Source organism: Enhydra lutris, unplaced genomic scaffold (genome assembly GCF_002288905.1).
Source record: "Enhydra lutris kenyoni isolate GAN:26980312 unplaced genomic scaffold, ASM228890v2 scaffoldscaffold17, whole genome shotgun sequence".
NCBI classification, from domain to species: domain Eukaryota; kingdom Metazoa; phylum Chordata; class Mammalia; order Carnivora; family Mustelidae; genus Enhydra; species Enhydra lutris.
This window is the reverse complement of record NW_019154101.1, coordinates 25537969-25561475: the sequence shown is the minus strand read 5'-3', so window position 1 is coordinate 25561475 and position 23507 is coordinate 25537969. Positions and strand designations below refer to the sequence as shown.

Genomic DNA, 23507 nt, shown 5'->3' with positions numbered 1-23507 from the left:
GAACAAGAGAGGGTGGAGGAAATACGTGCTGTGAATGTAATCTGATCTTGCTGAGGCTTGAGCTAGCCGAGGGCTACAGTTCATATCTTTTGCATATGTGGGTTTAATTTAAGCCAGATGCGAGCTTATATCTTTACAGTAATAGTTCTCTCTCCTTTAAAGATTCTTTTTCCCTTTTAAGAAAAAACAAATAAGCCATAGAGTGTGTTATTAAGGTAACTAGGGTGGACAACATTGGACTGTTTAAAAAATAATATGCTTATCCTCACCACAGAGATCATTTGAACAACAGATCGTCCCTTTGGAATGTAGCTGTACATATTTGAATATGGAATGCTGTATTCTATAGACCTTCTGACACTCAAGAAAAATAAACCCATGAGGGAGAGAGGAATTACATGCAGTCTGCTCTAATTACGTGCAGTTGGCCTGTTTTTGTTACTCCTTCTCCAGATATTTTTTTCCTTTTTCTTCCCTTTGACTTCCTCCTCCTTTTCCCTCCTCCTTTCGTCTTTCTTGTTGTATGTATTGGAGAAGCATGGCTTTTATTCTTTCCTAAGTAGAGTTAGGTGGCTGCCGAATCATTTCTCTATTGGGGTTCCCATTTTGTTTTTTCTCCCATTCGATGCTTTCAGGGAATGAGGTTGGGTATTAAAAGACTTTCTCCTGGGCTGTAGGCTGTTGGGGGACATGCGCATAAGCCGGTGAGTGTGGGTATCAGAAAGTTTATCCTCCGGCCAGTAACACTAGATGAAAACCAGTTTTGTCAGACTTAGAAAGTGACCACATTGAAAACGCGCACACGTTGCCCATATTCTAGAAGTTCGATATTTGTGGCATAGCTTGATTTCTTACTCCTTACCTTCACAGGTAAGCCTCTCTTGATTCCCTTACCACCATTTTGGAATTTAGACATGCGTACTTTTCCCTTTTGTAAATCTGGAGTCCCCTAGCTAACGATTTGAGCTTTGTTGGTAGAATTCCAAGAGCTCCTCTCGCTCTGATCTCCGCCGAGGAGAGCCACTCTGCTGGCTGCGGCACCTGCCTTGTTCCCTGGACACAGCGAGGGCTCTTAGAGTAGCGCTGGTTCTCTCAAGGTTTTAAGGAAACATCTGGACCCAATAATTAGCATAAAGCCCGTGCTTGAAGTTCTTTGTAGGAGTGTCTAGAGTTGGGTATGTGCTTTGCTCGGCTTGTTGTGGGCCAGTGTGTTCACTAGCATGATGTTATGTGGTAGTTTATTTAGGCTAGTGAGAGAAGGCACTTTGGAATTTACCTCCCGTTTTAAAGATAAGAAAAAAAAGGTGCTGATCCTCTGTTGATGGTTTTCTGCTTGGTTGCGTGTGAAGTGATGCATGCTGTTTCTCATGGAGCCGTCACAATAATGAACACTTGTGTGGACCCATATGGGTTATGCCAACATGGTAATTGTGTCAGAAGCACATGCTTGTCTAATGGGCTTGGCTGTTCACAGTGATATTCCTTCTGGTTGCTGATAAGTAGACAGGGCTTTACTTAGTATGCTATATACTAGTGATGGGTGTTAGGTATTTGTAATTGTATTTATAATAGGTAATTAGTGGAATGAGCATAGCTAGAGTTTGGGAAACCTCTGTTCTTGGTTTGGCTTCCTGAGTCTAGCTTTGTGATCTTGGGCAAATCTCCTGTCTTTCTGAGCCTCTGTTTCCTTGTTGATAAGATAAAATGAGATATTAGAAGAGACGATTTCATAGCACTCTGACTGGTACCTCTCCGTGCCAGTCTAGACGCTGGGAACATAGCTGTGAAGAAAAGAAAGATACCAGGTCTTATGGGGGTTTCCTTTTATTGGGAGGGCTTGGGTTCCACTGCTGGAGTTTCCATTTTTTAATGGGTGTTTGAGTTTAAAGGCTTATCCACATTTGAAACTCTTGAGAGTCACAGGCATGATAATTATGGTGAATGGCTGTGCTATAATCATGTTGTCTCGATGGTGGTAATTTGTTCAAGAAACCGTTATGTCAACAAAGAAGGTAATGTTTAGGTTTGAGCTTTGTTGAGCTCTTAGAAACTATTTTAAGAATGTACTTATTTACAGATAATTATATCCACCCTTATTTTTGAGTATTTACAAAATACAATTTTATACAATTAGCCAGTTCTATTGTTTATCTTGTTTTTGTTTTTGGTTTTTATTTGGTGTCCAGGTACCATATAATGCGATATTGATTTCAGTAGTGGAATTCAGTGATTCATCACTTAAATACAACACCCAGTGCTCGTCACAGCAAGTGCCCTCCTTAATATCCATCACCCATGTAGCCTACTACCCACCAGCCTCCCTCCTGCTTTTTTATCTTGTAACTTGAATTTGGATGGATGCTATTGATCTGCTCTGAGGTTCTTAACATCTTATAAGTGTGAATACAGTAGTGATTGAGGAAGACCAGCTTTGTGAGGAATAAAGTTCTGATTTATCTGTGCTCTTTGTCTCTGTGTTAACACCTTGTCTTTAATTTCTGCCCATCAGCTCAGTTGTGAATGGCCAAGTCATAACATTCAAATATGATTTCCTTTGTGATGGGAACTCATCTATAAATTTCTTATTGGGGGAGGGCCAGCCCTAATTATAATGAATGACAATAGATTCATATTCTGTAGTCATTTTCACAAACTGGTATGGATTTTCTTTGAGGACTACGCCAAGAGCCCTGGTTGATTCTGTCATTCCAACATTATGAAATACAGGTGAAGACACATGCACACAGCTGTGTGGTCCTCCATTCAGTGGCCTTGGACAAGTCACTTAACTTTTTATTACATATAGCATGGGGATAATACCTCTTCTGTAGGATGTTTTGAAGAGCAGAAATTATGTGTATGATGTCTGACCCAGTAAGTGATAGCTCTTATGATTAAAATATAATAAATTTTAATGCTTCTAACATATAGTGAAAACTTTAATTTTATATTTCATTTCATTAAATATATATATTTAAAATATTTTGATCAAAAATCAACTTTACTTGATTGGTCTCCAGATCATTTCTCATAGCCAAAGGAATTAGAGAGCTACCAATTATCTTGATTAGCTTGGACAAGGGTGGGGCATTTTTATTTTAATTTCTATCAGGGCATTGGTTCATCTCTTAAAATGTAATTAGAGAGTATATACTAAAAATCAACTTTGGTCATTTTGTGATTAATGTAAATAATCTCCACTTAAGTGGTACATGGAAAATGGTACTTTAAAGGAGGAAAAAGATCTTCTGTGCAATATGGGGCCGGTTCAAGAACTCATGTAGAGATCTTACTGGAAGGCATGGTTTTGCATTTTAAATACCTAATAGTGATACACCCACTAGAGAAAATAGTGTGGACGTTCCTCAGAAAATTAAAAAAAAGAAAAATTAACTACCATGTGATTCAGCAATTCCTTTTCTGGGTTATTAGAAGAAAACGAAAGCACACTAACTCAAAAAGGTACATGAACCCATATTCACTGTAGCATTATTTACAATAGCCAACATGTGGAAACAACCTAAGATTCCACTGATGGGAGAATGGATAAAGAAATTGTGACACACACACGCATGCACGCGCACGCGCGCGCGCGCACACACACACACACGACTATTTATTCATAAACAAGAATGGAATCTTGCCATTTACAGTGACATGGATGGACCCAAAGAACATTATGGTGAGTGAAATGTCAGAGAAAGACCGCTTAAGATCTCTCCTTTATGTGGAATTTAAACAACAAAATCAAGCTAATAAAGAGAACAACTGATTCTCTTATTAAAATTAATTAATTTTAAAGAAATTGAAGGTAAAAAATAACTTAGGCTTATGAATAGTAACTTCATTCTATTTACCTGAGCTTTCATTTCAAATCTCTGGAGAAGAAAGCTCAGTAACGTTGACATTAGCTTTACAATGACTTAACGAATCATGCCTCTTGTCTTCCTAAATGAAGGTGATGCCTTAATATTCACACTTTAGTTTATATTGAACTAGTATTTTCCACAAAAACTACGTAAAACGTATAGCTTAATTTTGCTTAATATCACCAGTTTTTGATCTTCAGGAATATTGATGATAGATTTTTTCCACAATATAACAGGCCAGAACCTATGTAGCCCACCTGGCTTTATTTGTGGAGTTTACTTCCCAGTTTGACAAAATACAGTGTTTACATTTGGTGATCTGAGGTCAACACAATAGAAGTTAGGCTGTTACTAACAGACCTACACTTAATACTTTTATACTTTATAGAGATAGTGAACTGATATGTGCAAATATTCAAACAGAATTAAAAATAAATGCCTAAAAACGAGAAGTAAGATTGGACTGTAAATGTTCTCATTACCTAACTATTCCTCCTTGGTAGCATTGCCCTCAAGGACATTAGTTCCTCTCAGCTCCTGGTCTCACTGTGTATTTCTCCTCTCCCTCATGCCTTTTCTTCTACCTGACCCTGAAATGTTGAGTGGGGATAAAGTTCTGCTGAGGACCCTCTAAACTCAAATACACTTCTTCTCTAGGTGGCGTTGGTATCACTGGTGCTTTTAGCTGTCCCCCACATGATGACATCTCCCAAATCTGCATCTCTCGCCATATCCGGTCTCTGTTCAAGACCTGTGTGCCATGTGGTCAACTCGAGAGACTGGTCAATCGCGGTGAATTCAAAACCGGATTTGTCTCAGTCAGACCCTCTTTCCTTGTTCCTCATTCCAGTGGGTGGTTCCACCATCACCCCAGTCTCCCATGGCCCGAGACTTTCCCCTGACCCTTTTCCTCTCTTGACTTGCTACATTCATTGTGTCATGCCGTCAACCTCTTTACCATTGGATGCATTTCTTCTCCTTCGTCTCGCTACTGCTGCCCGGATGCAGACCCTCATCTTCTCGTGTGTGGATTATTGTTCTCTTTCAGTCTCTTCTCTCATCCTGTATTTTCCGGCCGGGCTAGGCTATCCAAAATGTGGGTCTGATTACATTACTCCTGTCTCTGAAAAATGCTTATGTGACTTTTTACTGTTTTTAAATCAACCTCAAGCGCTTTCTTAGCATGATACACACAACCTTTTATGTCCTGGATTCTACTCTTTTACTTTGTCATTGCCAATTCACCTCTCCCCTTCTTCCCTATCCCTGTAGCAAGCTCCCTCTTCACTCGTACAGTGTATTATTGTGCATTAGTTGTGGTTTCCTGTAAGAGGAATTTTCTTATATTTCTACATGCTTCCCAACTGATTTCCTTGCCTGAATGAAGGCTCATCATTTTAAAGTAACTCAGATGTCCACTTTTGCAGAAAGGCTTACCTAATGACCCTCTTCTCTGAATCTGGGTGAAGTATCTGTCTTGTGCCTTTTTTTAAGCAATGTGCTCTTGACTCACCTGTACACCACCTTCTCCCCTACCTTCACCTTCTCAAAGGCAGTCCTTTATTCATGGGCCCTGTACCTGGCACACTGTAGGGGCCCATTAAATATAGGCAGGCTGACTGAATGTTTTCATCTTCACATATTAGAAGTGAATAACATTTTTTTAAAAGATTTTATTTGAGAGAGAGTGCAAGCATGAGTAAGGGAAGGAGAAGAGGGAGAAGGACAGGCAAACTCCCTGCTGGGTGTAGAGCCTGATGGGGTCCCATCTCAGGATCCTGAAATCACGACCTGAGCCTAAATCAAGAGTTAGATGCTTAACCCACTGAGACACCCAGGCACCCTGTGAATAACATTTTAAAAATTATTTTTAGTTGTTGAATTCTCATGCTTTTAAAGTTTACAATTCAGTGGTTTTCAGTATATTCACAGGGTTGTACAACCATTACCACCGTGTAATTCCAGAACATTTTCATCACCCCCCCAAGGAAACCCTGTATCTATTCGTGGTTGCTCATTATTCTCTCCATCCTCCAGCCCTTTGCAACCACTAATCTACTTTGTCTTTATGGATTTGCTTATTCAGCATGTGAACTTTTATATATTTTTTAAAGGTTTTATTTATTTTTCAGAGAGAGAGAGAGAGAGAGTGAGCACAAGAAGGGGAAGTGGCAGGCAGAGGGAGAATCAGGCTCCCTGCTGAGCAAGGAGCCTAATGCAAGATTCAATCCCAGAACCCTGGGATCATGACCTGAGCCGAAGGCAGACACTTAACCAACTGAGCCACCCATGCATGCATCCAAGACCTTTTGAATTTTTTCACTTAGAATAATGTTTTCAAGTGTTGTTTATGGTAACATATATTGTACTTCAGTCCTTTTTATGATGTAATAATATTGTATGGACACACCCATTTTGTTTAGCCCTCCATTAGTTGGTAGGAATTTGGGTTGTTTCTATTTCTTGAGTAGTATGAATAAGACTGTTAGGAACATTTGACGACAAGTTTTCCTGGGAACATATGTTTTCATTTCTCTTGGGTATATACCTAGGAGTGGAATTGCTAAGTCCTATGCTAACTTACTATTTGAGAAACTTTTCCAAAGGAGCTGCATCATCTCACATTCCTGCTCTACATTTTCCGCATCCTCACCAGTACTTGTTACTGTCTGTTTGATGATAGCCATCCTTTAGTGTATATGAAGTGGCATTTCATGGTGGTTTGGGTTTATATCTTTCTAATGACGATGATGAGTGTAGTTTCAAGTGCTTATTGGCCATTTGTATATTTTTATTGGAGAAATGTCTACTCAAACTTCTTTGCCCATAATTTTTTTTTTTTTGGTCTTTGATGAGTTATCGGATTTCTTGATATATTCTAGATACTGGACTTTTTTTGTTTTTAAGATTTTATTTATTTATTCCTGGAGACAGAGATTGGCAGAGGGAGAAGCAGGCTCCCCACTGAGCAGGGAGCCTGATGTGGGGCTCTATCCCAGGACTCCAGGATCCTGACCTGAGCCGAAGGCAGACACTTAACCATCTGAGCCACCCAGGCGCCCTAGATACTAGACTTTTATCAGATACGTGATTTGCAAAAGATGGTGAAGAATATTTTAATGACTTTAATACTGATACATGCTACAACATGGATGAACCTTGAAAGCATTATGTTCAGTGAAAATGCCATCTATTTCAAATGTCTAGAATAGTCAGATCCACATGGATTGAAAATAATTGCCAGGAGCGGGGCAAGGGGGAGAATGGAGAATAACTATTAATGGGTTACAAAGTTTCTTTTGGGAATGATGAAAATGTTCTAGAATTAGATAGTGGTGATGGTTGTTGATCTTGTGACTAGACTCAAAACCATTAACCCACATTCTAAGTTGGTGAATTTTATGGTATGTGAATTATATCTCAATAAAGCTTTAAAAAAGAACATGTGTATTTTTATGTTTTGAGCTATTCAAGCTTTGTACCACTTTTGAAGATAGCTGGAAAATTTGCTGCTGGCTAGGGTGCCTGACCTTTTATCATTGTCAAGAGAGGAGAGAGTGTACTCTCTCTGCTATTACTATTTTTTTTTTTTAAATGTCAGTGGGGGAGCTATACTTTAAATAGTACCTCTTTGCTTATGTGAAATTGAGACAACCATTTACTTTCAGATTTATTTATTTTTTATAGATTCATTTTAGAGTGTGACCGGGGCGGGGGGGCAGAGGGAAAGAGAGAGAGTCTCAAGCAGACTCCCTGCTGAGCACAGAGCCCACTGTGGGGCTCAATCCCACGATGTGAGATTATGACCTGAGAGTCGGCTGCTTAACCATCTGAGCCACCCAGGTGCCCTACTTTCAGATTTAATTTCAGTTTTTTTTCATTAGTTGTGGTAGGACCAATTATTAGATGCACTTCTCCCCACCGCTATGATGTCTTCATTTGGTTCTGATTAGGGGCCTGAGATACTTATCTTAAAATCTCAGCTACAAGGAAAACCGTGTTTGAGGTTGAGTGGGATGGAGGGTTAGATTTTTGATTGTAGTCTCAGTATTCTCGGAAGACTGCTGCACTGAAATAATGTTGGTATATTGTGGGATTTAAATTGGGGGGAAAAATACCTTCTTTCCCCCAGATCTAATTTTCTCACTTTAAGCACTCCACATTTAGACTTCATCTTTATAATTCCCGATTTTTTTTATACCTCACATTTTTGTACATGTACTGCTGAAGCAAGCATGACACCTCACATTTTTGTAGATTTTTATTTCACTATGTGAAATTGCAGTGAAATTTGTTTCCATACTTTCTAACATTATCAATAAATTTTTGTATTATAGAATAAGGGATACTGAGTAGAGAGAAAAGTAACTTTCCTTTAAAAAATGGGAGTTTTGCGGGGAAAATTATTTATGGCTAGATGAAACTTAATAAAAGTAATCACTCTAAGCTGTTAACGGTTTTAAGCCCTACCAGTACAGAATCAGTTAGTTCTATTGTGATGCAACTTCTGGTTCTTGGATTCTGATGGAGAATTCTAAGAGTAGCAATCTCCATTTTGATTTGTGCTTATGAGCTTTCCTTCTCTACACGTTTTCTGCCCCCCTCTCTCTCTGCCATTTCCTTTCCTACCCTTCCTCCCCACCGTTCCTTACCTCTAAACTAAAACTATGAGTTTGTACGATAACATTTTGTGATATTTTTTTGTTTGTTTTTGTTTTGTTTACAGCATATGCTGTAACCATGACCACTGAAGTAGGCTCCGCATCTGAAGTGAAGAAGGAATCTGAGCCATTAGGAGCAGATGCCACCAAGGAAAAACCTAAAGAAGTAGCAGAAAATCAGCAGAATCAGTCCTCTGATCCAGAGGAGGAAAAACGTTCCCAGTCTTCTCCTATAGCTAAAAGCCAAAGTAGTCCACGCCGCCAGAAGAAAGAGAGGGATCCGTCTGAGAGCAGGGGCATTTCTCGATTCATACCCCCATGGCTTAAGAAACAGAAGTCCTATACCTTAGTAGCGGCTAAAGACGGAGGAGATAAAAAAGAGCCTGCCCAAGCTGCCGTGGAGGAGGTTTTAGACCAAGAGGAATCTCTTCCTGAAGGAGAAAGGCAGGCCAAGGGCGATGTTGAAGAAACCTCTCAGAGAAAGCAGCAGGAGGTGAAAGTTGATGTCAAGGAAGAGAAGCCCTCTGTGAGCCGTGCTGAGGCACAGGTATGTTTGAGAACGAATTGTCTGGAAGTGAAAGCTTGGTGTTTTGTTTTTTTTTTTAAGATTTTATTCATTTATTTCACAGACAGATCACAAGTAGGCCGAGAGGCAGGCAGAGAGAGGAGGAAGCAGGCTCCCCGCTGAGCAGAGAGCCCGATGCGGGGCTCGATCCCAGGACTCTGGGATCATGACCCGAGTCGAAGGCAGAGAGGCTTTAACCCACTGAGCTACCCAGGCACCCTGAAAGCTTGGTGTTTTAACCACTTACCAAAAAGGAGTTTTTTCTTTGGAATCCTATCCAGATTTCTTATATTCAGACACTACTGTGGCTTACAGTGTCTGCCACGGCCTTCTCATTACTTCTTTAAACCTGGCCAAGATAGTAAGACCAAAAAATTGACTGTTTATGCAAACCATAAAAAACAATTCATGACTCTTCCTTTTAAGGTTAAATGGATACTTTCCAAATTCTACCACCTCTCCTTTTTAAGTAGTATAGATTTTAATACCTTTGATTTGATGTATGTAAGTGTTCAGTGAGTAGGAAGAAATAGATTTGTACATGTGAGCATTTTGGTTGCTTAATGAAGACTAGGTTTTGCCATGATGCGAAATTATATTTTATATTTGAAATATTTAAATTTTTAGTGGCCAGGACGTAGTTTCTTTTACTTATTTAATGGTGAAATTACCAAATCGGTAAAATGAGAAAATGGGCGGTGGATTGTGGGAAGGGCGATACAGGGAAATACCCTTTCCGGCAAAATCTTGAGGTCTTTAAAAATCTGAGGCTGACGGTGTTTGACAATCACGATTCTTACCGAAGATTTTCCTTTGAATACTTGGGTCTTCTGCAGATTGGCTAACTTTAGTATGAACTTCCTTTTTTCCGTTAACAGCCTGCTGAAGAGGTAAGGAAGGAGAGAGAAGAGAAGACGAAGGAAATGCAAGAAGACAAGTCAGAAGAAGCAGCAAAGAGGGAGACCAAGGAAGTGCAGACCAATGAGCTAAAAGCAGAGAAGGCCTCCCAGAAAGCCAGCAAGAAGACCAAAACAGTCCAGTGCAAAGTGATCCTCCTGGACGGCACCGAGTACAGCTGTGACCTGGAGGTGAGACAGGGCCCCGCTGGAGAGCGGAAGTACGGGCTGCCCTCACTGGTGTGGCGGCATAGTGTGTACCTTGCTGTGTTCCTATAAGCTGGCCTGTCAGTTTTGCTTCAAAAAACAAGAAAACCTAGAAGAGGGTCATTTCTATTACAGACAATATTTCCTGACCCTTGTGGCAGGGCGGGAGTCAGGACCAGGGTTCGGCTAGTTTGCTCGGGTCACATGGGTTGGCAGGTGTTTGTTCTGAATGGACATTATATGGTTAGACTGTTACCTTGTCCGTAAGGGATTTGCTTGAGGAAAACCAGTAGTGCTATGTTGATTATTTCAAGAACCATGCTAATTTCACTTTAACACTACCTGTTATTTTTTTTTCTTTTTAATTCCGAGTCATATACAGACTTAAAATCAAGCTCAATTATTTAGTGTCATTTAATTAAAAAACACTCTTGATTTATAAGGCATGTAACTCATTAGCTTGGATGTGACCAAAACCAATATAATTTTTTAAATCGTCTCATACCTTATAATTTTGTCAGTCAGAAGAGCTTGTTACTTTTCATAGCTAAGTTGCTTTATTTACAAGAATGTATGCTAATAGTTGATGTTCACTGAAGAACTGTGTCAGTTGCTTCCGTTGGATGAGTTCACATCGCACTTGTGAGACTCTCTGTGAGGTAGGTATTAGTAGGTATTGTTGTGGGTATTTTCATTGTTACAGTGGGCAGATGTAAGGCTTAGAGAGTTATCGTAACTTGTCTGGAGTTTCCCAGCTAGTTCGTGGGTGAGCCCGAATTCCAGATCTGGCATTGTGACTCCAGACGTCATGGACCTGACCACCAAACTAGCCTGTTCCATTTGCTATGCGTGGGACCTCTTTTGTTCATTGAAAATAAGGTCTCTAAATAATCTTTTTTGAGGGTCTTCTCATCTATTTACATATTAAAGTTATTTTTTCCTCATTCCTTACATTCTTCCATATTAAAAATAGAAGTTATACTTTACAATGAAAGCATTCAGCTTGGTGAAATAGACCTATCTAGTTGAACAGTAGTTTATTATATATTTAAACGTGTATTAGAGTACAAGGTTGGAGGGTGCTAAGTTGAATGTCTTCTAAGCCCTTGCCTTTATTTGACTCATTTTAGTTATAATTATTCTGATATTTCAGTTATTTCAAGAACAGGAGTAGCAAAAGAGGATTAAAAATCCTTAAAGCTCTAAGAGAGACAGGGAGGGGCGTGGGGAAGACTGTGACACTGTGTATCTGGGGGTGAGGGGACAGGAAGGAACACAAAAGGTAGCTGGTCTGAACTTGACTCAGTTACATTTGACCACATGTCCCTTGTTTCTCTTACCTATCCTAGAAGTTAGGGTGTCTAGAATATGAGAACCAGCTTGATATGATAACTTGACCTTAAGTCATTTATTCAAACCAAACTGAGGCCCAGAAACTGACTTCGTCTATAGAATATAAGATTCCTTAGATAATTCAGAAGGTCCCTGCTATCTCTGAATCTCATTGTATCACCATACATCAAGATTTACCAATGTCCTTTATGGTTTAAATCTATTTTTGTGGTCTTTTAAAATCATGATGTATGTAAAAACTACAAAACTCTAGGAAATAATTTATAATTCACCATAAAAATTTTAATCATATGTTCCCACGTTGCCATGTGTTTCAGATTTCTTTTTTAAGAACTAAAACCTTAGAGACTTTGCTAAAGTCTCCATCCCCTCTCTCCTCTCTTGCTCTGTCCATCTCTTTTTACAGCATGTAAATCTACTTTGTTTAACTGCTGTCTAGTTTACTGTGAATGACTGAACGAATTTCTCCCTTCCTCCACGGAGGCTCCATTTCTTTTTGTCGTATAATAATCAGTGCTTCAGTGAACATAATCGTACACCTTGCCTTGTTTACTGTGCAAGAGTTTCTTCAGGGTGGACACTTTGTAGTGGAGTTCGGACATTGTGGAATTGGAATGTTGATAGAATGAAGTTGTACTTCCTTATATTTCCCCAGTACTGCAAAGTGATCCCCAAAGTGGTTGTGCCAATTTCAATTCCAGCCAGTATCCACCAAGGTGAATTTTTCCACATTGTCTCTACTTATTTGTGATGACTTGGTATTCATTCTGTATTTTTTTTTTTAATTTTTATTTATTTATTTGACAGAGAGAGATCACAAGTAGGCAGAGGGGCAGGCAGAGAGAGAGGAAGGGAAGCAGGCTTCCTGCCAAGCAGAGAGCCTGATGCGGGGCTCGATCCCAGGACCCTGGGATCATGACCTGAGCCGAAGGCAGAGGCCTTAACCCACTGAGCCACCCAGGCGCCCCATCATTCTGTATTTTTTTAATGTAGGGTTTTTGCATATATTACCTTTAACTTTCTTTTATCCACTTTGTGAGATTTTGTAACCTAGGTTATAAGCCTCATAAAGTTGCTTCCTTTTTAATATTCTCTGGAAAACTTTGGATAAATGACAGATTATTTATTCTTTGGAGACCTGGTAGAACTTGCCTTTAAAACTATCTTGGCCTAGTGTAAAGAGGAGAGTAGTAGAGTGGGTTTTTTTGTTGTTGTTGTTTTGTTTTTGTTATTTTAAATCATTGATTTGATTTCCATATACTGAAAGTTTCTGTTTTTTTTTAAGTCAGTTTTAGTAATTCATATTTTTAGGGATAACTGTCCATTTCCTCTAATTTGATACATTGGCTGGCCTGAGGTTTTTCATAGCATTGTCGTCTTGTATATTCAGTTTTTATTCCATTTTTATGTCTAGTGTTATTTGCCTTCCCCCAAATCATTCTTCCTATAGAGTTACCCCCTTAATTTTTTTTTTTTTTCAAAGAAACAACTTGACTTTGTTGTTTCTGTTTTTTCTTTTCTACTTTGTAGCATTTTTTCCCCTGCTCTTTATTTTTTCCTTGGGATTACCCTGTTATTTTTCTAATTTCTTGAGTTGAATAGTCAATATACAGAATCTTGGCTCAGTTTTCCCTTCAAGTATCTCTTGTTGAAAACACAACCTTTGAACATAGGGTTCTTCATTGCCATTCAGTTCTGAATATTTTTGCATCCTATTATGGGTCTTTTTTTCCCCCCTTTTATCTACATGTACAAAATTTTTCCCTTTTTGCCATCATATAGTACCTTAAAATTTATTTTGACATTTGTATTAATTGCACTGGATTTATTTTGGTTAGGATTTGCCTGGACTACCTTTTCCCATTTCTTTGGTTACAGATATTATGCTCTTGCATCTTTGAGGAGATATGTTTTTTATTCCACTTTGAGAATTTAGTCTTTTTTTTTTTTTTTTTTTAAGATTTTATTTATTTGATAGCACAAGAGAGGCAGCAGAGGGAGGGAGAGAGAGAAGCAGGTTCCCCACCGAGCAGGGAACCCTGTGCGGTGCTCAATCCCAGGACCCCAGGATCATGAGCTGAGCCAGACAGACACATAACTGACTGAGCCACCCAGGTGCCCTGAGAATTTAGTCTTTTAACTGGTGAGTTTAGGTTGGGTATTCTATATGATAACTGATACGTGGCTATGTTCTGCCATCTAATTTTGGGTTGTCTGGTCTTTTTCTTTGTTCATTGTTACCCTTTTAGGAATATTTAAGTGTTTGATAGTCACAGTTGACTTAATAAAGTCTGATGTTAATCACTGTGCCTACCCCCCCTTTTTCCCTTCTGTTTAGCACTCATTTATTAAATGTCAGATCTCATTTTGGAATGGTACAAAATAACATTCTTATCTGTATGACTATTCCCTCTTCTATGACTTTGCTACTCATGGGGAATGAAGTTGTTGGGTTGCTTGAAGCAGAGTTGAGAAAGAATGCAAAGTTAAACTCACCAAAGTTTGCAATTAACCAAAGTTAAATTCACTGAGACTTGACTTGGTTGCAAAAGCATAGGCACTTTTATTTTTTATGACTATATTAATGTACAGATTGTCTTTTCAGTTAATAAATGATTACTTGATATAGCATTAAAAATGAACTTTTTTGAGAACGATAGATGAATTTGAAATTAGTGTGTAGCATGTACGTGTTGAGTACATTTTTTTCTCCTTCCAATTAGAAGGAAAATGAAATGTGAGTAGGCTTCAGTGATGTGATCCCCCAGCAGATTTCATGTACCAGCATTTCACTAGAATTCTGAGCAGTTGACTTTCTGACAATAGGCCATAAATCATCAATGTCATAGTAGCTCTTCTAACAATGCACATTTTTTAAGTTGTATTTCCTATTTTCGTTGATTCCCTTTTATCAAGTGCTTCTTCCCATTTTGGTTCTCTGGTTGCTTGCTTAGTATCATTAGCACGGGTCTGCCATGCGTCCAACCTGCTGTTACTTCCTCTTCAGCAGCAGGGCGCAGAGGGCAGCCGTCATGTGGTTTGAGTGCGCTTCTGTTTTCCGTTCCACCATTGGCCTTAGCTTGAGTGATGTGCTGATGCTGCTTCTCTGTAGTTCCACAGCTCTACACAGGAAATCAGTGTCTAAGGACTCCTTGCGGAAGTATGTTGCGGGAAAGCGTAGCTATTGATGAACTTGCGAGCACTCAACAGTGTTGGAAATACATACTTTCACTTTATTTGGTTTGGGAGAGGAGACTTGTTTCCATCTGTTTACTGTCAAAGATTCTAACTATCATGACTTTTTAGATGTGGTTACTCTTTTCCTTTTGTGTGTACATGTGTCTCATTTTCAGCTAGTCCTTTAGATTGTAGCATCCCCACTGAAGAGGGCCTGATATCTTCCCTTTTAGGGCACCTACAACAGTGGAGAGAAGCATGGTCTGTACAGGAGTCTCAAGGAGTTAGAATGACCTAACTTAGACCTTATAGAGTGATGAGGTTCTAGAAAGCATTCCAATGCCAGGATGAGAGGATTCAGACTAATCTATAGAGCAACATTTGCTGGGGAGACACAGAAGAGGTTGGAAAGTCGTTGGAAAGGAGGAGACAGCAAGGTCAATAGTGCTGTTTAGATGTTAGAACACAGTAGGCAGCTGTGTGGCCATAGCAACTGTAGGAGGACTTTTTTTATTCACTACATTAAGATGTAGTCTTTACAGATAGGATTTTATCCGTGTGATTCGAGCATTGGGAAAGTTAGGCAGTTTCCGGTTTGTGGTACCCATCAGTACCTTTCGTCAACAGAGGCACCCCTTTTAAGCCCATTTCATGCAAATGTTCCTGTATTAACTGCATTATTTTTCTTAAAGATAATTCTTGGAAATAGTATTGTTTGTGTCCTAACCATCACCTGTTTCTCCAATTACTTCCTTAAGATAGGTGGCTAGATCTCCAAACGTCCATCTATATCCCTATATTCCTTATTCCGTTCATTTTAGGCTTCTCGTTTCCCCATTTTTTTCTCCTGTGGGCCATCTGAACCTATTCTTTCTTGAACCTCGGGAATTAAATGAATAAGCTTGCTCAGGGAACCAAGGCAGCTCTGTTTTCAAAAACTAATTATCTTTCGAGTCTGCATTCTTTTGAGATAACAGTATGTGTTGTTAAAAGTGGATAAAAATGCCCCACAAATACAATATTTGTGAACCTAAATATCGGGTAGGAGGACATTTTTAGAGCATGATTCCAGGTACGTGAAAAAACAATATGGAAGGGGCTTGACTGTGATTAATGTTGTTTTTGGCTTATGTAACAATAAGCTTATCGCTAAGCCATGCGTTCATTTCGGCCCAAGGCCTAGTCTGTGTTCATTTGTTCCACATCTTTGTGTGAAGTATTTTTTCATTGGATTTAGTGAAAATTACAATTTATATTTTATACTAATTTATCATCTATTGATAATAAAAGATCTCAGATTTTAGGGGGAAACTTTGAGGGTTATATTTTCTCATGAAGCCACTCTAATTTCTAGTCTTTGATAACATCTGTTTTTATCTTACTGGAATATTTAATGGTATGTGACAAGCTCCTCTAATACCAGACTTTGAATGGAAAGAGTTGTAGGGAGTCTCCTGGGCCCTGCCTGCATGTTCCAGAGACTCAGCTATAGGACTCCTGTGACACTCAGTGTGTTAAAACAGCGGGGTTCTTTCCTCTCAGGTCAAAACACAGTCAGACTTAGTTGAAGCCATGGGTATAAAGTCAGGAGACCTATGTTTCCTTTTCTTTTGACTCTTCGGATGTCTACGGGCAGTCACTTCCTCTTTTCTATCCTCAGATTGCAAAGTAAGAATGAAAATATTTGCTTCCTCTGTTTCTATGATAGAGCTGGTTTTACTAGAGCTGAGAAAAAGCTGAAGCTTTTTTTAAGCCAGAGAATAAATGTGAAAGTTCCTGCACGGCTTTGGGTGCAAGAGTGAACATGCATTCTGTATTAGAGCTGCTTGCATTTCCCTCTGGCGTCAGAAAGTTGTTCCCACGTGTTGATTTTAGTCTGAGAATTGAGGGCATTGTTTCTGCCCACACAGGAATGCCAGTACCATTTTTTTCTTTAGTGCTATGAATAAGGCGATGTGAATGTAGGCTCTTTTCGGTGGTGTGATGATGATAAAAGTATTTATCAGAAAGTAGAATGTGTCAAGGTTGACTTTTCTCATGTAGAGGACTGGTCTCCGAAGTCCAATTTGACATCATTGCTTTCGAGTGGGTGTTATTTATTTACTTGATTGCTTATTCTGCTTTCTCTCTTGTAGGTGGTTTTTCAGATCTCTGGCACTGACCTTACTAAGTTTCTTAGTTAAATAGTTTTCACTATCCATACTCTGGAAGGATCTAGAAGTTGTCACACTCTATACGCTCCCATAAAATGGTGTTAAATTCAAACAAATGTGGATTAGGAACTCAGGACAATTTGATTGGCATATATTATATGCAATATAAAATCCCAACAGCCGGTGGAATGTCGCTGGCTGGCTGTCCAACTATCCCTTTGGCTTAACAAATTTAAGATGAGAATTCTGCTCAGTGACTTGTATTGAGTAAGTGGCAAGAGGCTACTGTGCCACGTGAGTGGTTGAATCCTTGGTCTAGCTTGAGGAACGCTAGGGAGTCCCAGGAACAGGGCAGATCACGGCCTATTTATCAAACCCGGCTTTGGCTCGATATTCAGGACTCTTTCAGGAATGATCTCAGACTGTCTTTTGATTTCTATCACTAGTGGATTCTCCCAGGTTTTCTCCTGCCAACCTAATTGGTCTTCTAATCAGGCATCTCCTCAATTATCATCTCTTTGAGTTTCTGATCAGAACATCTGTGCATTGTGATTACCTCTCTAGCCACATGACTTCTCCCCATGGTGTCATGTCCCAACTCTGTCTTCCCCTGAACTTGTTTGCACCGTTAACTTGTCAATCAATCATGCACCAGCTTCTGAAAGAATCACTTGTGTTGGGTTTGAAAACTGGTAAACTCTTGATTTTTCTCCTGTTACTTCTTCACCTGCATTGCTTATTCCTTGGGAAAAGGACCTTTCTTTTCTCTCCTCATGGGGCATTAACACAGGACTTTGTACACTACTCATAGAAAGTTATCATTGCTTTATTTTTTCTCTACTTTCTTGTATGTGTATAACATTTTCATCCTTCTTCTCTAAGCTAAATGATCACACTTCCTTATTTATGTTACCAATTTTTCTCTCCATCCTCCAATTAGAAAAGATTTGGGTGTGCGTATAAATATGTGGGCCTCCTTCCTGCCCACCCCCCACACTCCTTATTGCTACTTCTGTCCACCACTGGCCTGATTTTCAAATACTTAGAAACAGCAGGCTACCTTCTAATAGAAACACTTCATGGGCTTAAATGAATGAAAACAATTAAATTCCTATAAAAGGCTGTGAAATTGCTAGGAGAGAGCCGGGCAGAAGTGGGTAAGGGGTGGTCCTGGGCCTGTACAAGCTTACAGCCTGTCGGGGATGTTAGATTGCCCGAACATAGGACTATAGGAGTGCTTTCACTTACATGGGAACTGCTGCAAGAGGTTGCTTGCTGGCTGAGTATACGCTGGGCTTGGAGAACAGATAATTAATACCTTATTCCCTGCCTCTCTTCACTAGTGCCACTCTTGAGCACACGAAAGAATGATACGGTTTTCATTTCCAGGCCGTCAAGAAAGCTACCACATGTTTTATCCTTCCTGTCTCCCTAACGTTTGGTTTCAAAAGCTGGAGGTTGCCCTTGGCATCAGTGGTATTTTGAAAGCATTAAATGGGGGCACTGGGAAGTAACTTCTCACCCTGAGTAACCACGCTGACATCATTTTGAAGGCAACCTCCAGCTCTTCCTGGCCCTTTCTCACATGTGCTGCTGGGCAAAGCGAACTCTTTGGTCATTTACCATTTAGTATCAGGTAATTTTCACTGTAACCTGAGGGAGGTAGTAGAACAGGCACGAGGTCTTTGAATTATGTTTCTGTTTTGGAAGGAGAATTATTTGAAGGTTGAGTAAGATTAGAAATGGTGGGGAAGGTCATTTTCTGGATAAGGTTTGTACTTTAAAATCTGTTCTGATACATTTTTCTTATTCACTAAAATATATGGGGATTAAAAAATCTTAGCTTCTTGGGGCATCTTGGGGTGGCTCACTCAGTTGAGCATCTGACTCTTGATTTTGGCTCAGGTCATGAGCACAGTGTCTTGAGATCGAACCCTGTGTTGGGCTCTGAGCTCAGCAGGAAGTCTCCTTGAGATTATCCTGGTAACATGCATGCACTCTCTGTGTGTATGTGTGTGTCTCTCTCTCTCTCTCAAAAAAAAAAAAAAAAAAATTTTTTTTTTTTTTTTTAGCTCCTTGACGAGATTCATCAAATGAAGAAATGCAATGTTATTTCTCTCAGGCAATAAAAAACATAAAATATCTTTCGTTTAACACACTATTCAGAATCCCTCTGTTTTTGTAACTCTTAGTCACCTTTCTTTATTCTGAGGAAATTAAAGATGATGTAACTGCCTCGTGTTTCTCAACTGTAGAAATTTTGCTAACTCTTCTCCTCTGTGATCCCATCTCCCTGTTGCCCCTCTCCCTCGAGCTTCCTCTGTGGGTATGTGTAGAGCTTGAAGGGGGATCAGGAACTTGGGAATCCTGCCTATATCTGTGTTTATTTCACAAATGCCGGAACCATTCATTTCATCCTGTCCCTTCCACAGCAGGATTCATACTTTGGTCCAGTAAAAATACGGACAGAATGCATCATTAGTATTAGTATTTACAGTACCATATAATATAGTACACTAATATTTGGATCTTAAAGGGATTGAATTCAATATAATGTGCTAAAAGCTGGTATATATAAAAAGCACTGGATTAACTCCGAAAAAATTTCTTCATACAAGGTGGCTAAATGAGTCAAGCATTGATAAAGGATCTGTCAGATTGCTGTGTTTATGATTTGTTTCATTGTGTTCTGCAACAGAGTTACACAGGGACTCAGAGAAAAGTTATGAGGAATATTATTTTAACTTTTTTTTCTTTTTAAACTCTTATAGTCTGCGGAGTCACCTCCAGACAAAAGCTCCATTCTGCCTAGTCACGGCTACTCCTCACTGTGTTTCTTTTGTGGAATATGCCATTTTAACTTGTTTTGAGGTTGAGTCTGATTTTGTGCGTTCCCTAGTTGTTTATGTAGAGAGGACAATTCATCCGAGTCTTCTGAGCTGTTCGTCATATTGATCATTTTTATATTTCTGTCAGCAGCAGTTTAAAGTGAGCCAAGTAAGAACGCTCTACTAAGCTATTCTTCTGTCGCCCAGAAAGCCTATATGAATCAAATGTCAAAATTCATTCTAAGCAAATAGTTTGCAGGGAATGTGCTAGCCTACAGAAGTTGCTGCTTCTAGTTTTTGAAATAAGTCCTGGCGGACATGGTACTTAGCAACATTTAAAAGAAGATACTTAAAAAATTTTTGGTTTGCTCATCTGGCTAGAAGTTTAATACTGGCCTCTCTTTAACAGTTTTTGTTACTTTTAAAGAGATGATACATTTTCATAGATTCATGCCAAGTCCTGCTATTACAGTGAGTAATAGAAAAAGTTAGACAAAAAGACGGTGCATTTTCATTTCTTAGGAATTATTTTAATCCCTGGCTTGCTGATGTCTCTTAAGGATGGTATGTCATTTTTAAGAAAAAGAGGAAGTTAAGAAAGTCATATTTACACAGTATTTTAGAAATTTGGTTTTAAAAATCATATTCGTTTAAATACATCTTGTGTGTTCAGAGATAATTTTTATCCCCAAATAATTGATTTGCTTCCTACTTTTGCTGAAAAGATAAAAAGAAAAATGTAAGATATTTTGCCTCTCAAGTTGCTTATGAGTATTACTTTCGAGGATAGACTATACGTTCGAAGCTGAGAGTGGGACATGAGTGTAATTGATAAAGTACTGTTCAGGGTTAGAAAAATAACAGGAGTATCATGTTGTCACGTGCTGAAATTGGCGACTCCTTACTGCAGAGAAAGGGATTCCTGGATTTTGAAGAATGAAATATTTAGGGGGCGCCCGGGTGGCTCAGTTGGTTAGGCGACTGCCTTCGACTTAGGTCGTGATCCTGGAGTCCTGGGATCAAGTCACACATCGGGCTCCCTGCTCAGCAGGGAGTCTGCTCCTGCTGACCTCTCTCCTCTCATGTTCTCTCTCTCTCTCTCTCTCACAAATAAATAAATCTTTGAAGAATGAAATATTGAGGAAAAGTCAACAACACCTAGCCCATTACATTTTTTATTTAAAAATGACTCAACAGTAATATCCAAGCAGAAATATGGGGTTCTAAGACTCGATTTAAATGCCACCTTCCTCCTAGGTCAGGGATACCTTGATAGTAAATCTTGGTTAGGAGCGAACCCCTGTTGATAGTTTTGACCCGAGCTTGTCTTGGCTCAAACTAGAAATCCTCCCATTTTACAAGTCAGCAGATCACTGGGGTCATTTCTGCTAAACATCATGGAGGAGGTGGGCTCCCATCCACATGAGAGGTTGCAAAGAAAACGTAAAACAGAAATGCATGGACTCGATCGCCCAGCCCTTTTCAGTCTGCTTTCCAAAATGTCATTGGCACGGATTCTGTTCCTTTTTTCTCCCCTGTGTCAGGATGGGGGAAAAAGTGAGTAAGTGCATGTGTGCTATTGAATCATTTTCTGTTCTAACTAGCTTCCAGAGGGAGCAGAAGTAAATGGGTTATGTTTAATCTACCGTCTTTAATTGGCGGTCCACTTTCTACTTAGGAAAATTTGAGCAAGGAGCATGTTTTCTCTTTAGGATGAAGGGGGAGGTAGGCCATCGTCCTCAATATAGCACATACCCTCGTTGTCAGGAGATACTTGAGTTCTCTTGCCATAAAAAGACTTACTTTGTGGTAGTAGATTTAGTAGCATTCATTTTGGTATTTTGTTCACTATTTTCTCTCAGACGCCTTTTGTTCATTTATTTTCTTGTCTGATTATTTCCTGCAGGGGTCTTGCTAATCCATTCTGCATGTGTGTTTAATTTGACAGAATGGAGGTGGGTCATAGAAATGGAAGGACTGGAAGGGTATTCTGAAAATGTTTTACCGTTTTTTGTAATAGGTGTGATTCACTTCTTATTCATGTGATTTCAGTCATTATGTGTTATATAAAATGTGTGGTTTTGTTCACCAAACATTTGCAGACCAAGCACTGGGGATCCTGTTGGGGACTAATCGGTCCCCTCATCCCTGGTCGGATCCTGGGCAGGAGAGGGCAAAGGCTGCCTTCCTGGGTTCAGGCTGGATTTCAGACTTCTTTCCAATAGTCAGAATCTGTTCTGGGTGTGGTGACTTGGGGAAGTATCCAATGTTAACATTTCTATAAAGCTCCCCCCCACCCACCAAGATTGATTGATTGATTTTAGAGAGCGGGTGAGAGGGGCCAAAGGAGAGGGAGAGAATCTCCAGCAGAATTCCTTCCGAGGGAGGAGCTCAGAGCAGAGCTTGATCTCACGACCCTGAGATCAGGACCTGAGCCAAAATCAGGAGTCAGACACCTAACCAACTAAGCCACCTAAATGACCCTCTATAAAGCTTTTCAATTTGTGGAATATTATCTCATTTTCCCTAGGGAAGTTGATGGAGGGAGGGTGAGCTGTTACAAAGCTCTACGTTGGTAGAGTAGTTCTTAAATTTAAAGTTAAAATTTGCTTCATTTCATTGTTTTGAAATCTGGGTATATCTTGCAATGTATGTCAAAAGAAACTTAGGTTACTGTCTTCCCTCTGCCTTGCCGAAGTCTTTCATAATTCTGTAGAGATGATAATAATATTTGAAGTTTGCAGAGTAAACTCAGTGTTGATGACCAGTAGGATGGGCTTCAACAAGATAGGATATGGGAGGTCATTCATTGTGTTAGGGTGTGGTTGGGGCATACATGCATACATTAATTCTTTATTCACTGTACCCAAAGCAGTCAGGGAGAAGACAATTGGCCTTTACTGATCCGTCCTATGAACGGAATCATTAGAATGCCAGGAAGTGATTTACAGTGAAAGGTAACTGCCAGGAAGAATGAAATGTGTACAGTGATTGGTTGACTCATTCTTTTCTTCATAATAAAGTCCTTGAATGATGCCAGGTGATAATCCTAAGATATCTTTGTGAGCATGAAATTCAGAGCAAGGGGTATTATTCATCAACATAGTAACTGGTGTCTTCAACTCACTTGCAGCTTGGTCCAAAGACACTGTTGGTGGGTGAGTACATTTGCCAAGGTCAAGAATAATGATGCTTTTAGGCCAGGTATCTTCCTTCTGAGTGATAGTGATAAAATCTCACTTTTTCTTATTCCTACTCCTCCCCCTCCAAGAAGCCCACTGGGGTCTGTAAACAGGGATTACTCACGAGCGTGCATGCACACACACACACACACACACACACATGTGCGCGCACACACACTCTTCTTTCTCCCCTCATCCCTCCCTCCCTAACATTTTAGGCATGCATTCTCGAGTCTCCTCCAGTCAGAACATTCACCCCTCATAGGTGTTGGTTTTACTTAGCATTATGTTTACTGAGAAACCCATCTCCAAGTTCTGTTGGACACTGTACCGTGAACTTCAGTATTTCTATTTGGGTGTGTTAGTCACCTGATAAACTTAGGATGGGAGTTCGTGTTGAGAAGAATGATTGGCCTGAAACTTTGTTGCCAGATAAAAATATTGTTTCTGTTGGAGAAAATTCTGATTTTCAAATAGATGTCACATGTCACTTTGCATTTTAGGGAAGAAATAATACAGGACAACTTAGGGTTGACCATCTGGGTATTCAAATACATAGTGCGGAGAGGCACTGTAAAAGAAGTTTCCAGTTTATGAATAGTTATCTGTACATGCC

The 23507-nt window shown here is 39.6% G+C and overlaps 1 protein-coding gene across 1 annotated transcript in view; it reads left to right on the top strand.

Annotated features, from left to right (window-relative positions):
* LOC111147499 (erythrocyte membrane protein band 4.1 like 2) overlaps window positions 1-23507 on the top strand; it is a 190859-nt gene that overhangs the window by 66648 nt on the left and 100704 nt on the right. The window contains exons 2-3 of the mRNA XM_022503515.1: window positions 8596-9104; window positions 9974-10183. Coding sequence (XP_022359223.1) covers window positions 8610-9104; window positions 9974-10183 — 705 coding nt within the window. The 5' untranslated portion in view covers window positions 8596-8609. The remainder of the gene's footprint in view (window positions 1-8595; window positions 9105-9973; window positions 10184-23507) is intronic.